The 17,952-nt window shown below is 38.8% G+C and overlaps 1 protein-coding gene across 1 annotated transcript in view; it reads right to left on the reverse strand.

Annotated features, from left to right (window-relative positions):
- The window catches only part of LOC105624135 (bromodomain adjacent to zinc finger domain protein 2B), a 48,957-nt gene that overhangs the window by 13,457 nt on the left and 17,548 nt on the right, over positions 1–17,952 (reverse strand). The window contains exons 2-13 of the mRNA XM_012205495.1: positions 10,208–10,435; positions 9,591–9,776; positions 8,869–9,034; positions 8,744–8,761; positions 8,255–8,501; positions 7,752–8,031; positions 7,010–7,398; positions 6,745–6,819; positions 6,371–6,673; positions 5,851–6,125; positions 5,215–5,296; positions 2,083–2,664 (exon numbers count right to left, since the gene is read on the reverse strand). Coding sequence (XP_012060885.1) covers positions 2,083–2,664; positions 5,215–5,296; positions 5,851–6,125; positions 6,371–6,673; positions 6,745–6,819; positions 7,010–7,398; positions 7,752–8,031; positions 8,255–8,501; positions 8,744–8,761; positions 8,869–9,034; positions 9,591–9,776; positions 10,208–10,435 — 2,831 coding nt within the window. The remainder of the gene's footprint in view (positions 1–2,082; positions 2,665–5,214; positions 5,297–5,850; positions 6,126–6,370; positions 6,674–6,744; positions 6,820–7,009; positions 7,399–7,751; positions 8,032–8,254; positions 8,502–8,743; positions 8,762–8,868; positions 9,035–9,590; positions 9,777–10,207; positions 10,436–17,952) is intronic.

Below are 17,952 nucleotides of genomic sequence, written 5' to 3' on the forward strand. Positions count from 1 at the left end.
AAGTAAAGTAATATATAATATATAGTATATATGTGTATATATATATATATATATATATATATATATATGAGGTATAGGTGTCACATGTTCATTACGCGGGTAATTCGTGTGTCGTCCGCAGTACAACAAGAAGGTAAAGAAAAGCTCTTATATATACTCATGTAGCGAATAATCGAATACTAGAGACAGGTTCTTCGAGAAGTATGGCATGCTGGATAATCATGTAGCTAGCTGTTATTTTGTATAGTGACAGGAGAAGCTAGGCACAGGAGAGCATTGCGACAGTCGGTTTATATATTATCGTATATATTTATCGTGCCTACGTATATCGTCAGCTTTAACGTGCCTCGATCGCAGTGTTGATTTAGCATCTAGATCTCGTGATTCTCAGTCGACAGTGTTTTTCCATTGCCAATCTCGGAAAACGCCGGAAAACCAACGAGAACTCGAGATCGATATCGATGCTTCTTCTTTATAAATCTTTCGACGGATTTCGGATTTTTTGTTCTTTATCGAGAAAATTTGATAAATAATAAACTTGATCATAGATTCGAAATGTACTTTGTGAATGTAATTGAAGACAAATTTTAATTGATTTGAAGCGTTACTTTAATTAGAGCTTTATTTTATTTTTCATGAGTTATCAGTGTGGATGTAGAATGATTACAAATGTTAAGTTTTAAGTATTTTATCTTCAAGTGAATTGAAATAAATTAATTTCCAGTTAAATTAAATTCGTTAGAATAATGATAAGGCAAAAAGCATTTATTTCAGTATGAAAATTTCAAATTTTACATAATTTTTGTTTAATTAATTATACATATAATCAATATAAATTTACGATTTTTAAAAATAATCTGTAGGTGATGAATATAATTAAATAAATTTTCAAAAATAAACACTATTATTATAGGTAGCATAATAAATGATCGCAGATAATAAAACAGAATTCCGAAATCCGCTTGACCGAACAAAGAGATCGGCCACATTCAACTCTACGAAAGCACGGTGATGAGCATCTATATGCATGTATGTGTGTGTGTATATATATGTATGTTTTCCATTTCATTACTACGCGATAAAAAGTAGTACGTGGGGGTGAATTTATGACGTCAGTCGCGGATTCCGTCTCTTCACTTTGATGATACATGTCATCACGTTATAAACTTTTGCGTGCTATAATAAGAGAGCTTGAAGAATTGTGAAACGCTACGACTGTGAAAATATCATAAAACTTCCTACTGAAGACTTGTGTTCGTTGGACTTTCAAAAAATATGGAATTTTATGCACCAACGTAAAAGGTGATATTTTTTTTAAACTTTATTTTAGCTCATAGCCTCAAAATATCTAGGCGACTAACATCCAAGATATTATTTATTAATAAAACACATTTATAAAAATTTCAAAATTCCTCGAAAAAATGAGAAATAAAAAATGAATTTATGATACAAGAAAATTATTTAGTAATTTATGATATCAAAACTATTCATATTTTTCTTGTGATACATTAATAAAGAAAGAAGGTCGAGATACTAATTCTTTATTTGTTCCATTGAAATGAGTTTATTTTACTGTGTGCATTATTTTTCAAAGTAGAGAACGTTGAAAGGAATGTTGAAGAGACGACGAAGACTGACACAAAATAGTAAAATTCGTACGATATTCGTCTGTTGAAGCACCGGAAACACTTACATTATTTCACCCCACGCAAACACACGTAGAAGAATCGCGGGCCGCGAGCCGGGTATACTCACGGTAACTCTTACCTCCGGGGATCTCTTCGCCCTTCTATCGCAAACCGTTTCCGGATCGCGGAGGAAATTAAAGCCAAAAGGAGAGACAGGGACATCCGGAAGTAATAACGACTCACAAGACAATATGACAACACTCATTAGTGAATATGATGTGGTCGATGATGGATCCAAGTGGCGCATATGTCGGGATATCGAGCTTCGAGATATTACATGAAGGATGTCAATGGGGTACGAAAAAGGGGAGAATCAACGGGTCCAGGCGGGCAAGACCATGGACAGGGTGATTCGGATGAGAGGGGGTTCGGGATGCGTCATACGACATCTTACCTCCAGAAGTTCCTGACTCTGCGTCTGGGTCTGTGCCTGCTGAGTATTGTCCGGCGGCATGGTCGTGGTCGTCGTACCGGTCGACGTGGTAGTCGATGACAGGTTCGACGAAGATGAGATCGGCGCCGTCGGCTGCGGTGATGGCACAAGGCCCGCCGATGCCGGCGGCAGGGTCAAGGTGGGGTAAGGTGGCGGCGGTAGTACCGATGGCACCACCTGCACCTGTGGAGGCGGCACGACCACGCCAGAGACCAGAGACGGCGGCGTTGTTGTGATCGCGGTCGTTGTCGTCATCGTCGTCATCGTCGTCATCGTCACTGGCGTGCAGTACGCGGCAGTGGTCGACGCGAGGGACGACATCGACGGTGGCTTCTTCGACGGTACGTCCTCGATGTCTGCCTGGTGCATCATGTCCCGGTTGCGCCAGCTCTCGGCAATGCTCTCGCGATTCTTCCAGATGGTGGCAACCGTACTGCTCGCCAGACCCAGCTCGCGAGCCACGTCGCTCTTGCTCTTGCCGCGCTCGATCTCTTGGATGATCTTCATTTTCTGCTTGATCGTGAACGCGAGCCGCTTTCGACCCTGCGTTGGTGGTGGTTTACAGGGATGCCCAATATATAATCGATCGCGTTAATTGGGAGGAAGGTGGTCGTTTAGCAACCACATGCGACCGGTCGTTCGCGGTCGACCGGCAGGGATTGAAATCGGGGCGATACGCGGAGATCATACGATACGCGAATTGATTAAACGGTAATATACGAAACTAAATTATAATGATAATGAATTTCTACGCAAAATGTATCCTAAAGAATATCTTTTCTTGAGACGCAAGATTTGGAGAATCGTGTTAGTATGTATTAAATATTTTATCAGAATAAATAAAAAGTAAAGCTATACTATCGGCAAATTCTATACAGTGGCATTATTGTTATTTGCAATAATGATTTTAATAATTGCGATTTTATGAACTCGGCGTACCACCCTTAAAAAGACTAAAATATGTGTAATTCCGATAAAGCCAATTTTAGATACTATAAGCACATAAAAGCGGTTACTATGTAAAATAAAAAAAGTAAAATAAAAAATACGCGACAAACTTGTTGACTATTTATGAAGATATTAAATAATATGAAATAATTTCCTCTCTCGACTATTTCTCGTAATATTGAACACAATGATAATACAATACACACATAACAAAATAATAACGTTCTCAATTACATTGATACCTTGCTAAATTATGTCAATATTAATTAGCTTGTCTAAATGTAATGTGCATCGATAATATACATCCGCTTCGTTTTTCGTTCTCTACGTCCCAGAAAAAAATCGATTAGGATCGGTTATATACGTTCTGGGCATCCCTATTTCGCGTTTTCCACTACATGTGAATTCACGTGTAGCTACAATTACTACACTATTGTGTCGTTTGACGTCTCCTTCTATTCTTTCAAATTGCACGGGCTGTGTGTGTATGTTTCGGGCTAGTGATGTGCGTGTGGATGTGGAATGCGTGTGTGAATGCGAGGAAACATGAACGAACGAGTGACAGTGATTGAGGGGGACAGGGTGATAATCTGGCTTGCGCGAGGATTCCGATGGGGCATAGTTTGAAGGACTATCACAATGGATGGACTTTTGAAATTTCTACAATCACGCGCCTCTATTTCGACGAGATTTTCTCTCGCACAGAGAAATTTCCAGAATAACGCCGATCGTATTAAACATGTATTCCAATATCAAAATGTATCCTCATTTTTTGTAAGAATTAAAATTAAACTAGCATAAATTAAAATTAAAAAATTTATCTTCAATTTTTTTGGAATCCGATTCAATTTTTTTGGAAATCAGTAGCGAACGGAAATTATTTTTAGATGATACGATTCTTTATTTAATGCGTACTTTATATCTCATCCTTTTAAATTTTACAAGCTATAATATACATTTTCAGAAATAGCAAATACTATATAATAGAAATAGTAATATATAATAAGTATCTTACATAATTAAAAAGGTAAAATGATTGAACATTTTGCCTAAAATGCAGAATCGGAGGAACATCCATTAAAATTATAATTTTGATCAAAAGATGAAATTTCAGATGGTGTATATGATTCGTCCATTATTTCAATAACGAATGCTTTTATGTCACGTAAATTTTCCGTTGTCAAAAATAATTCTTAATGAAATGCAATTATTTGTCTCATTATCCGACAGCATCGACAAAAATAATGGGAAACAAAATGTATCAACGATACTTCTGTTTACAGCGTACATACATAAAAGCATCAACAGTATCGATTGAAAACACATGGAATTGTTTCAAAACAGATCTCGGTGTATGAAATATCGAATATCGTGGAAAGAATTTTGGAATTTAAACCAATACTGGCATCCATATTAATTTATTCACGATTCTCGCGTTCGTAACTATAAAAAAAAAAAAAGAAAGAAATTAAAAATTCGGCGCGTGTATTTTAACGTACACTAAAAAGAACTAATGGATTGTAAAAGGAATAAAACTTTCTATTCCTCTTATTAGACAGTTTGAAATGTTTGAATGCCAGAGTTATTTTTTCCATTTTATTTTTTCCTTTTTCTATAATAGTTTGCCTTCGTTTGATAAAAACAAAATTGCGACTACAATTTTCAACGGTTTTTATTGATCAATTAAACACAATAATTTGACAAAATTAAAAAGAGTAGAAATCAAATAGGGCGGGTAAGGGGTAGGGAGGACATGCTGGGTTCTCCTGTCACTATCGCTAGCGGTTGTTGGTTGGCTATGGGTGTCTCGTGTATTCTGGGACATTAGAGGTTGTAAAAGGTTCATTGGACGTATATATATATAGTATAAGAAAAGAGTTTTTCTATACAAGAATATTCATTAAAAAAAGTTGTATATAATATGTATATATAGACAGATGTATATATATATATACGGAGATAATATATATATGTATATATATATAAATACGGCACACACAGAGAGCATGCGACACGCACGACAGGTGGACAAAATACAAAAAAACGTAGGTATCCCAAATAGAATAAGAGAACAGTTTTATGTGTGAATGAAACAACGAGATCGAGACAAACGTGAAGGAAACTCGGTGATAGACATCGACTTACCTCGAGCAGTTGTTGATTCCTGATCTCCCGTTCTCGTCTGACGGCTTCCAGCCGTTCTGTCTTCTCTTGCTCCTTAATAAGCCTACAATGAGGATATCATTAAGTACACGTAATTCCCAAACAGTAAAAAGACTCGAACAAATCATTAATCAACGCTTACTAGTAAACTACTTGTCCATAAATTTTACGAATGTTTAAAAGAATTCGAGTTCTGAATTAACATAGCGATCCGCGACTGGATTTTTAAATTCTTGCTCGATAACGTTTACGATTACGCGCAAGCAATAATCTTGCGGCAAGAAAAATAAATACGCGTTAATTAAACATCAACATGTTGCAATCGCGAAATTTCGGATTAAGTATTAAATTCCCGTAAGTGAATAAATATCTGACTTCTCATATAGCGATGAGATTAACACTTCAATAAATTTCATAATTTATTTAACTATTATTGACAATCATAAACATTCTATCAATTTTATGAAGTGATCTCTCTCCAGATAATAACACGCATTAACTCCTTTCATATTTTTTAATCTACTCGAGCAATATTATTTAATACTTTTTAGAAATAAATTCATTTAAATAGTAATTAATATGTTTAAATAATGAAATATATTTAAATAATAGTCGTACCTAGCTTGTTCTTTATGTCGTTGTGCTTCTTCCTTCGCGAGTTTTTTCGCATAAGCTAGCTTCTCTCTATCATATTGATTGTTCGTCCGTACATCTCTGAAGCCACCAGCCGCTCTGAGTTCTTCCAGTCTTCGCGCTACTTCCTGAGCACCGAGTCTGACGAATTCAGCCTCTGCTAGACCCATCGTTGGCTGCAGAAATTCCCCCACCAACGGACGAGAGGAAAACGAAAAATTGGCGGTAGTTAATTCGGCTGGATTTTGATGTTCCAGAAACTGAAATTAAAAAATTGATTTCTTCTTGAAAGGAGTCGACTTCAGTAATCCAGCTAATAAATATCATCTGTATTTCGATGTAATTATGTTATTTCCTTATTATGTATCACGATGTAGATATGATAATAGCGCGCGAAAGCAACGATAGAAAGTTTAGCAAAATACTCTAAACTTGCCAGCGCGACTTCATGCGAATCACTTTTGATAACGTACACCAACCATCACTGTAATATGTTGCAACCAACCTTCACTAGATCGGGACTGCTCCTAAAAGTTTTCCCGCAGGGGCTGTAATACGACACGTCGCCTTTTATCACTCCCGTCTTTCCTAGTCCCTTGATAACCGTTTCACGCTTCCAACCGCGCTCTAACGGCATTTGAAGATCTCTTTCGCTGGGTTTGAGTTTCCTCCTCTTCGCGCTGGGTGTGCCTTCTGCATTGTCGTCATCGGTATCCGTGACAACATCGGTGTTACTGCCGCTCTCGCTGGTCACGTCCATGTTACTCTCTTCTCCCGAAGCCTCCAGCAACTTGTTTTTCATCTTTTCCTGCAAAGATTTCTATATAGGGAGAATGGTTTTAGTGCGAAATCATAAGTAAAAAAAAAAGAAAAACGAACATGGCTCCTCGCCCACGAAGCACGAATTGGTCGAGGTCGCTTCTTCTTCTGTATCTTCGTTAGCAAGTGATAGTACTTTAACAAAAGATAATCGTAAAGATATACGGAAATTACATAAGTACAGAAGTCAGAATAAAAGAATAATGTTCTATTAAAATGTAATTATAACTTTTAAATTAATACTCGTACATATTAAAATGACACGTTAAAATTAATACTCGTACGATAAAGGTATTTCACGCTGACGCTGATAGCTGGATTTTACCTGGTTCTTTTCGTCACTCTGACCAGTAGCGACGGAAGCATGCAATTGAGCCGCCAGTATATTCGACCTCAGCAACGATACTTGGTGAGACAATGGCACACTTGGATCCAAAGTCGGGGTAGGTTTAATCCCTAGAGCTCTGCTTTGAGCCAACAACGACGCGACCGTGTTCTTCTTAGGCTTCGATACACCTCGACCGAGATTTCGCGGCCTACCGTCCTTGTGATGGGTGGCAGAGCTTGCACTCTCGCTTTCCTCGCTACCGCTACTCGGCCGCTGTGGTGAGTCTGCGGCAGCGAAAAGTTGCGCCAAGGAAGGACTAGGTGACGCCGGCACCGGCACCGAATTCTGCGGAACTCTTCTTGGCTTTGGTCCGGGTTTTCGTCTCGCTATAATAATTCATAAAGTTTTGGTTATCTGAACCACGTATTTTTTTCAGAAAAATTGACTTCTTGGAAATAAAGAAAAAACTTTTCTATCGAGACTAAAATTCTCAACACGTAAATATTCGCTTGTGTATGTAAAATCTTAATGGATTTTAGAAACGACATAAATAAGAATACAGGACTATAGGAATATTTCCTGATTACATAATTTTACTTTAATTTTTCTAAAAGACTAAGTTTAAAAAATGTGATTGTTTCACGAGCAATTTCTCTATTAAAAATATACAACGACTTTATATCATATAAAAAAGGTTTTAAAAAAGTAATAACTGAAAATGTTACGTTGTTATACTTACACGTTCGATCAGAGGCAAGTAACGATTGGCTTAAATTACTGAGCTGACTGAGCGGTTGACTACCAGAAATCGGCGAGCTACTGCTCGTCGTGGCGGGCTTTAAGGAGAGATTTAGGGGCGTGTCCGAATCGTTGATGTTGTTGTTCGCATTGCTACTACTGCTGCTACTGCTGCTAGTATATGTCGGTGGCGCCGACAAAACGGAGCCGTTCGTTGAATGGGCCGGCAGTTTGATTACTTCTACTCGATCCACCGAATCTCTGTATTCGTTCGAGTCGGTCTGAAGAAAGACGAAACGTGCAACAATTACATGACATATCGCACACAGATTCGTGTAGCAGATATAAAATTAAGGAAGCAATTTAATTCCGCAACTGAGTGAAAATAAATCTTTAAATATTTGTCATACTAAAAAGTAGTAGTAACAATAGATGTTGATTGATTGCAATTTTATGCTTGAGTGTTTCGGAATTGTGAGCGACACATGTAGTGACTGAACGTACCCCCGTGCGATTGTACTTTCTCGGTTCTATCATTAGCGACGAGGACGATGTCGTGTTTGTCTGATGAGCACTAAGGGTAGGGACGGGCGGCGGATGTACGCTGACGCTGGGAGTGTCCAAGGATATTGTCTTCTTCCTGCCGCGGTTTGTCGTTCCAGGAATCTTTGGACCGACTATACTCGACGTATACTTGATAATCTCCGTATCGGGAGGTAGGCGCACACCTCCCAATATACTGCTAGGGTCACTAGATAAAACATCACTGTGAAATTATTTATTTTTTATGGCAATTGAAGTAGATTAAATTATGTAATGAGAGAGAGAGAGAGAGAGAGAGAAGATAATTGAACAGTGAGGTTCAAGAATTTAATTGTATTAAGATTTAAAAAAATGGACCTACTTTATATATTCTCTTTATATATTCTTTCAACCATAAATCAATCAAAGCTTCGTGAAAAATCTATCGCGTAATTGAATTAATATATTCACCTTCCTTCCTTCGCAGAACTGTCGCGATAGGAAAAACGATAGCGTGAAAATACAATTTTTTAGCGAGTTAAATAAAATCAATCTTGGCCTTGTTTATTAAATATGCGAAACGAATAATCTCTCACCTGACGACGTTGGATTGCGAATTTGGCGTACTGCTGACCGGGGTACTGTGATGAGAAGATGTCACTGGTGGTTGAGTGGACACCGGCAGGCTGCTGCTCGTCATACTTGGCGTTGTTGAGCTGCTACTGCTAGCTGGCGGCGTCTTGTGACTCTTGCTTGACTTAGCTGCTCGGCCGCGTAAAACGTAAACACAATTGTACATCTATGATTCATCTAAATCTAGATTATCTTCGAAAAAAACGTCCGCGTTCATCTCAATCCAAGACCGGCAAGACTGTCAATTGTTACGAAAGTAAGTTCATAGTTTGAAAAGTCTCAAGTTTCTACCTCATTAACAAGTAACCTTGTTTAACTCGAACTTGAGAGAAATTTTAAAATTATATTATAATTTCAAATATAAATAAAAATACACAAAACTCAAACATCTTGCTCGCAAAATAGAAAATAATTATAGTGATAAATAAAATGACGAGAAAAAGCCACGTAAATATAGCTTAGATAAAAACAAATATAAAAATATCGTAAACAAAAAACAAGAAGTAAAAATTATGTCTCACGTCATCAGATAATTCTTTAATATTTAGCATTGAAAAGAAAAAAATAGTTAAAAATATTCCGAGCGACATTGTTATCTCGAAAAGACTCGGCGATTGAGGATTAAGAGTACGGAGGCGAACGTTTCTCGAGCATTGTATTATGCAATATTGTCGTTGTTACTTACACTTACTGGACTTGTGGGACGAGAGGGACGGGGGATTAAGTAGAGAGGCGGGATAGGGTGGCAGGAGGCTTTCGGTACCGGGCGGAAATCCTGGAAGTCCTGCCGCTCCTTGTAACCTCGCGAGGTAGTCTTGCGCCGCCAGATGAGAGGCCATTGTCCACCATGCAGTGGCTGCTGGATTGATGCCTGCAACACGATACATCCGGTAAATCCGCCCGGTCTATAAAATTCGATCTTGAAATACTGCTCAACGCTTGACTGTCCGAGTCTGAATGAGCCAATGACAGATAGATATAACAAAATATTTTTCTAAAAGAGACGTCTTACAAATAAGTAAATTTAAACTGTCTAAAATAGTCAAGATAAGATCTTATGGAAAAAAAAGATCTCTTCGATTTGGATAGATTAGAAATTTTGATATTGTATAAACGATTGAGGTCGCATAGTGCATTCAATCAAACATATAAAACATGCTCTATTGCACCAATAGTCCATGTTTTGTATGTTTCATTGAATACCCGATTTATCCTAATTGATAGGACTTTCAAAAACGTATGAAGGAGGGATGAGTATAAGAGACGGGTGTGAAGAGGTGAGTTGGCGGAAAATTTACTTACCCAGACTTGCAGCTTGACTGGCGGCCACGCTGAGCGTACCGAGGCTGCTGTGAGGGTACGGGGACGGGGGTGGTGCCGAGGCTGGTGTGTGACCCCCAAAGCCAGGCGCTGAGCCCCCTCGGCCCAGAATAGCGTAAGCCGAGGGCAAATGGGGAGCCCCCAGGCCATAACCACCCGGCATCCCGCCGAAGAGTGACGATGCTGCGCTGTCGCCTCGAGACCAGTATGCTGCTAAAATTAGAATCGGGGAGACCGTTATGAATGGGTGCAAATCTGCAAATTTGGCACGTATCTCTTACGTAAGCTCGATAAGTGACGTTCGAGCGAACGACGCTGTTTCGCTGAGAAATCGCATCGAAGCAGAAATAAAGTCAGATAATAAGAACGACGCTGTCTATCTTGTAGTAGAGAACACTTATCGATATATAATAGATCGGAAACATTAATTTCAAATCGGTTGATTTTCTATCTTGTCTACCAAAGTCGATAATTGTCTATTTATGTAGTTTACTGATAAGTATTTACATATTCACGATAAGTAGACTACTTTTCTCAGTTGTCGCAAATAATTCCAACATTTATTTTCTATGATGTCGTTGCTTTATAGAATATAATTTTGCGTTACTCTATTTAATGATGATAACCTCGATTTTGTGGTATTGAACGAACAGTGCGATAACTGTTTTGCATAGACTCGTGTCAATGCCTAGCGTATTGCGTATCAAAACCTGCCCGCGGCGATTTGAGTAAATTAATTAATTACCCAGTAGCAATGTGTATGTCATTTGTTTACGTGATAATGCCGCACGTTAGAGCAATAACGCTAATTTATAGAGTTCTATCATGCAATGGAATACATTTACGTGTTCGCGGAAAAATCATATGATAGATCGAAACGTACATCCACGCGAATCTCTCATATGCGACGAATAAATACATTGCTCATTGGAAAATGATTTCGTTACAAATGCACTGTAAATGTTTGCGAACAGTTCGAGATTGTTAAATATGTCATGATAATTTTGTAAAATGTTTTTTCCTCCCGTGCGAAATATTTTGCAATATTTTGAACGAGACAAAAATATGCATCGGGTATACGTGTTCCACTAAATTATGAATTTTTTGCTTATAAATTACACTTGCGCAAAGAAGTCCAAACTTGTGTGCGAGGTCTTCTTAACAATTCCATAATTAAAATCTCTATCAAATCGTGTTACAGCATTAACCGTTACAGGTGTTACAATAATAACAATGAAGCACCCTCTGTAACACAAGAGCGGATAAGTGATATAATTGAGTAAATTATGCATGTGTATTATAATTTTAGGAACTAAGTGCATGTATCCAATACAAATGTGATGGAAATAAATTCACGGATGCTAAGAATTTGTGAGAATAAATATCAGTCCTACTGACATTAGCGAAAATTAAGTAATTTTTTTTTTAAATAGATATTTTAATAAAAAAATCTTGATCATACTTTTTTCTTATCGTTATCAAATATTGATTGAAAAATATTTTATTTTCGAGAAAAAAGTATGATATTTCTAAAAAAAAAATGAGATCGAAGAATTCTTATAGCTAAAGAAATGTACAACTTTAACTTTAACTTGATTGCGCAATTTTTCGTTTAGAAATTCGAGCGAATTGTCGGAAATAAATTCATCATGCAGTCTTACGATATTAGTTTTGTAAATGGTTGTACCCAATCGCTCACGCGGGTCGTATTCGCACAATTTATTGTTACGAATGCCGACGCAAATGTACCGTTGATTTTCTACGAGTGCGACGGCCTTGAGCAAGGCCGTGGCATTGAAATCTGAGCGCCGCTTTAATTTATACCGGTCGTTGAACTCCGTACTCCGGCTTATACGACTGCTTCACCCAGTGAGCAGCCATCGCCGCCGTTGCAGCCGCATAATAGTTTACGTGCATACGCATGTGTTTACAATGCACTGCCACTGCTGAATACAGTGAATGAGACACGCGAGATCAAAGTTACATTCGTCATAGATTTTTTATGGTCTTTAAACATTCTGCGCGAAACACCTCGTCGGAAATGATCGGAAACCCGAGAAACGAGTATTTGATGTTTTTACGAGAGGTTAAAAATTCAACTTTCTTTTTTTTTCTTTCTCTTATTTACCTTCTTTTTCAACGTGGCGTTCAGTATGATCGTAAGTAAATTGCAGACCTAGAATTGAGTTGGCTCAGTTCCAAAATATGTCGATGTACCAAAAGATCCGATAACCACGAGAAAAAGAAAGTTAACCGAATGATATTTGAAAAGGCATTAATCAATCAATAGCTATAACCTTTCGCGCTTTTTAATTCACTAAGCCCCGTCGTAATTTCATTCACCATCAATTTCCTGGATGTTACACAATATAGTTCGTGTATACCGCCCGGCTCCTGACCTCGATTGTCCACGGCGACCCTACAATAACGCGCGGAACAATTTTCTTTTCTTAATGACTTAACGACGAGCGGAAAATCATATCGTGCCTTCCTCTTTAATCTAGATACTTTAACAGCAGTCCATTATTCGAACAACCGGCGGCCGGTTAACGCATTAACTGTGGCCGCCATTTTCGGATACATTTGATGTAACGTTGCCGTGTCGGAGCTCGTATAAAGACAGTCGATAAAATACGGCTCGTTGGAAGGAGCGGCGGCGACGGGCGTGTTTCCGTGTCCCAACGTTGCCTTTCCATTCGACATGAAGCTACATTAACATGTATTCACGAGTGGCATGACCTAATATCATCAGATGGAAATTACGCCCTTATCGATTCGATACATAAACGACTTGACGCCTTGAATAAATCAATGTTTTGTTTAGATTATCATTAATGTAACGTGCGGATATATTCTCGTGAAAAAGAAGAAATGCGAGATGTGAAACGTGTTAGATTAACGAGTAATCAATCGAGTTCAAGAGACACTTTGCTCTTTTACGTTGAACTTGTTTGATGATACTGCTGTTACTCGATCTATTTTGTATTTGTAAGACGTTTCTTTGAACATCTTTCCTGTATTTTTAACACTACCGTGTCTCTAGATATTAGAATAGAAATCAAAGCGTGCGTCTTATTTATAGATTTGTTGTGAGTTGCAATTTGTGTAATCATAGATTTTTATACTGGAATCTCGTTACACATTAATATAAATATAGTACAATATTTATCGCTTTAGCGCGTTTAATTATATCTCGTAGTATCCTAGATACTATTACTATACGTATATGTACATTTAATATTATTTGCATATATAATATTTATATTACAGATATTATTATTATTATTTATGTATAAATCGCTTTATTACTTTTTATTTTCTGTATGATGCTTTAAACTGAATCATTATAAAATGTAAAGTCTACATTTCTCCAGGCTATTAATTATCATAACGCGGCTTGTAATTTATCACGATCAATATCGCTTGCTTATATCCCATATACAAATTAATTGGAATATCATGCACCTCGACATTTTTCGAATCAGTAATACTATTATAGATACAAGAATGCGATATATTAAACACTCGATAATAGTCCATATTCTCACGTATATTTAAAAAAGGGATACAAAATGTGTGGCTGCCGGATTATAAGTTTTATATATCTGATTCGCCCGAGAGAAGGATTTTAATCCTGCGGCATACGAGATATTAAACAAATGCGATGCATCCGACATTAACTTTATCGTGACGCATACAAATCGAGTTTGGGAAACAAAACTGTAAGATACTTTATTTATTATACAAATGTTAAACAATTCTACAATATACATCCTACAATTTGTAATATTAGTTATTATTTTAGAATAAGACCGTAAAATTCTCTTATCATTACTTCTCATTAAATTTCGCAGACTATTGTCGCGCAATAATGTAAGAAATAATTGCAACATTTGAACCATCGAGATTCTGCTACAACTCGCGCCTATATCGATAAATATCGCAGCTTAATCTTTAAAGGAATAGAAAAAGTTGTTATGCGTTCAAGATAGGATACTACCTTGAGATAAGAATCATATCAGACGACATTGCGAGGATCGGTAGTTCAGAGATAGATCTCACGCGCGCGATTCTTATAAACCAAATATATGGCTGAAGGAAGCTCTTCTGGAATAAGCTGCGCTCAAGACTCGGGGAGATAATTCTCTCCGCGGGTTAGGTTCGAATCGTAATTGCATCGAGGTAAGAGAAGCAGGCGAGAATCGCGCACTGAATGTTGACGGTATACGCGCGCGAACCATTATCCCTGAACGTAATTGCACTACACTTCGCTCGTGCGCAACCTCTCCTTCCCATTACAGCGTCGCCATAGCATCGCCCGTTGCCAGCATCCACAGTTTCACAGCGCGACTGAGCGTAATAAATGCACCAGGCTGTCTCCCAAAAGTATTCTCAATAATTTTACATAAGTCTTACGTCATTCTGATCGGCGGGAAAAATTCCGGACACGTCACTCAGGGAGATTTTCGCGTTTGAAGAAATCGCAAGGAGGTCTCCGTGTATTAGCAAATTAAATCAAATGATTTCAGCGAACGTTAATTAACTACCTGCTGAAAAAACGACGTAACGCAGCGCGGCGAAGGTCGAGACGACCTAGAAGGCGAGCCTCGGGGAACGATTGCAATCGCCAGCTTCGTGATCCCTAATCCACCGCCAGTCACGCGCGAACGAAACGGTCGGAAATGCAGATAAGCCGAAGCCGGCGGCAAGTCGACGTATCTCAGAGGCCGCGGCGATGCGTCACGTCTATCGATTTGTGATTAAGCATTCGTACGAGCGTGCGATGGAGGGGTGGAATCGCGGAGGAGTGCGACGGAGCGGTGCGGACCGACCGACGTCGGCGACGAGTGCGAGAGCGAAAGAGAGGATCGTATATGGTGGGGTCATCGCCGTTCGTCCGGTTGGCACACGTCATCGTTGCCGCCGTCCACGTTCGTTCGGATGCGACGCGATGCGACGCGACGCGACGCGTCGCGTCGCTAATTTCCTGTTTTTCGTACCGTGCTAATGAAGGACTCTCTTTCTCATCCCTGTACATTGTTCTCTCTCCCTCTCCCTCTTCCCTCTTCCCCCTAATCGACGGACTTGAGTCTATTGCAATTCAAAGAGGAGAAGGGGTTTTTTTTTTCGATCAATCGATGTGATACAAAACAGTTGCGTTCTTGCAAAAATTGAGGCCACTTTGACCTCCCGACTTGTATTTCCACATTTTGAAATTGATACCTGCGTAGACACGTGTATGATACGCATTTTGTATATTCTTTCACTCTAAAAATATGGGTGTGAATTTGACACCATGTGGTTGGTCTTCTCATCGTGTTGGTGATTATATACATAAATATTAATATCACGAATTTTAAATATCAATATAATGATGGTGTTGATAAAACACCAAGGGTATAAATACACACCATGTTGGTATTAATATTAATATGAAATTATACATATAGCATGATATTAAATCCACACCAGTTTTTTTATAGAGTGTATTTTATGGAGATATTTTACAGGATCGTTGATTGTCATATGAAGAATATTTTTCTCTAATAATTTTGCACAGCTCATTCTCTGTACACGGAAAAAAATAATTTCACTAAAATATCTTGAATATCTAAAAATTCAGATATAGATACAGATCTAAAAATAATGTTGGATCAAAATAATTGAGTAAAAGAAAATCAAGCTTAATGAGCAATGCTACAAAATTTGACATTCTAGCAATCAGCTCGAGCGTTCTATAATATAATTATTTTGATCCATTATTTTGGTCCATAAAATTGTTTTCAGATTTGTAGGTAGCTAAACTTTTAAATACTTCAGTAAAATTCTCCTTTATATGTATCGTATCTGTTGCACTATTTAAATCGTCGATTTAAGTGCCTTTTTGTACTTCAAAACGGAGGCATGATTCTTTGCAACACGAGAACGAAAACTCAATTTGTAAAACGGTACAAAGACATAGCGAACTGCATTAGGAAACTTTTTCCGAGTTCCGATGACTTTTTGCTTCATTCTGTCGGCACTTTATTCGCGAGTTTCAAGGTAATGTTACCAAGTGAAAACAGTACGTTTGTTTTCTTTCACGTCTCTATGTTTCCGAGAGAAATCGAAGTCGACAATTAAGAGTTAATTAGTAGATACGAAGAATTACTTAATTGTACTGTGCTTTTAGAGACTCCGACATTATTCTGTGACATTGTATTCTTATCACAAAGATTAAGATTACACAGTAATTAACATCTTATTTTAATAGAAAACTACCGGTTTGCTGTAGCAGGAACGAAATAAAGACGGTCAATAGTTAATACGTTGCAGTATAATTTAAATGTATCCTGACGTACGTTTATCCGCGGATATATCGGATGCCATAGTAAATTTAGCCCCTGCCAATCCAAGCCGGCGAGAATGTCCGACCGGTAGATCGTTGACATCCCGCGGCTTAAATCGGAATTGCTCGCCTTCAAAACATCAACGTTCCGAGCACTTCTAATAAAACCATAGCGACGGTCTGCGCTGTAGTGTGCCGTTTATAATAAGCAAAGCTAAAGCTGGAGACGGAACGTTTTTAATCCTTCCCCGCTGCGTTTGCGAGTTACAATGTATGCAGTAGGATTTATCGAAGCCCGGCGAATATGCTGCGCTTTAGCTTGAAATTTAGTCAAATTGGTCAATTTAGTCAATTTAATGAAGCAAGGCAAGAGATAAGAAATAACGATTGTAATAAATTGGCCGAAAATAACATTTGCTTTAATCGTAAACACACTAATAATATGTTTTAAGCTAAACCTTTAATTAGCCGCGCGATGTCAAATCATTTTGTTCAACGTGTATTTTCGCGCGACTAACTAAAAGTTAAAATTGAATCCTGCAAGTCTAATGTTAGATCCTAATAAATTCGAAATTATGTAGGTCTCTAAGGAAATTATTACTCTAATTATTTATAAAGACCAGTAATTGATCAAATTTTATAATCAAGTATCATAAAGCGTTTACGCTTAGTACTAATCGTTCATGATATTATCCAATAATAGCGATAATTAACGATAGTGATTTAGCGCAAGTAATGCAAGGAGATAATCTTCATTCGATGATTCCAACGCCGCGCCGTCGCGCGTCGATCCGGCAGAACAAAGCGGATAGTAGGTCTACAAGGAGAATCTCGACATGCACGCACGCACGCACGCACGCACGCACGCACGCACGCACGCACGCACGCACGTACGCCACGGCCAGACTGCGAGAGAATTCCGACGTGGCAGCGAAACACGCTCCGTACGCCGCGGGCTTAAGCGAGATGAAACGAGATGAGAGCGCGGTCGCCGCTGCAGCAGCATCTCGGTCGTTCGAGAGAGGAGAGCCGAGAGCGTGTTCGTTCGGTCCGTGAGCTGGGAAAATGGCCGTGTTATTAAATCGATCGGTGCTCCGGCCAGTGGGGAGGGGTCGGAGCCGGGCCTGGGGTTTAGGGCGAGGTGGAGAAGACGGGGCGAGCGCGACGTGCGTATTATAGATATATGCGGGGCTGATGAGCGCGCGCGGCAGCCGACCGGTGGAAAGGGACCGAGGATTACGAGTGGTGGCCCTTACTCGTCCCGGAGAAGCGACCAGACCTGCGTACACCCGGTACTTTCGGCGCTTGCTGGCTTGCTTGCGCGCGGCGAAAACAGGCAAGAATTGGGAGCGAAGCGAAGGGGGAAAAAGAAAGAAAGAGATGAGGTCTGCCGATGCGG

This window comes from Atta cephalotes (assembly GCF_000143395.1).
Source record: "Atta cephalotes unplaced genomic scaffold scaffold00073, whole genome shotgun sequence".
Taxonomy (NCBI): Eukaryota; Metazoa; Arthropoda; class Insecta; order Hymenoptera; family Formicidae; genus Atta; species Atta cephalotes.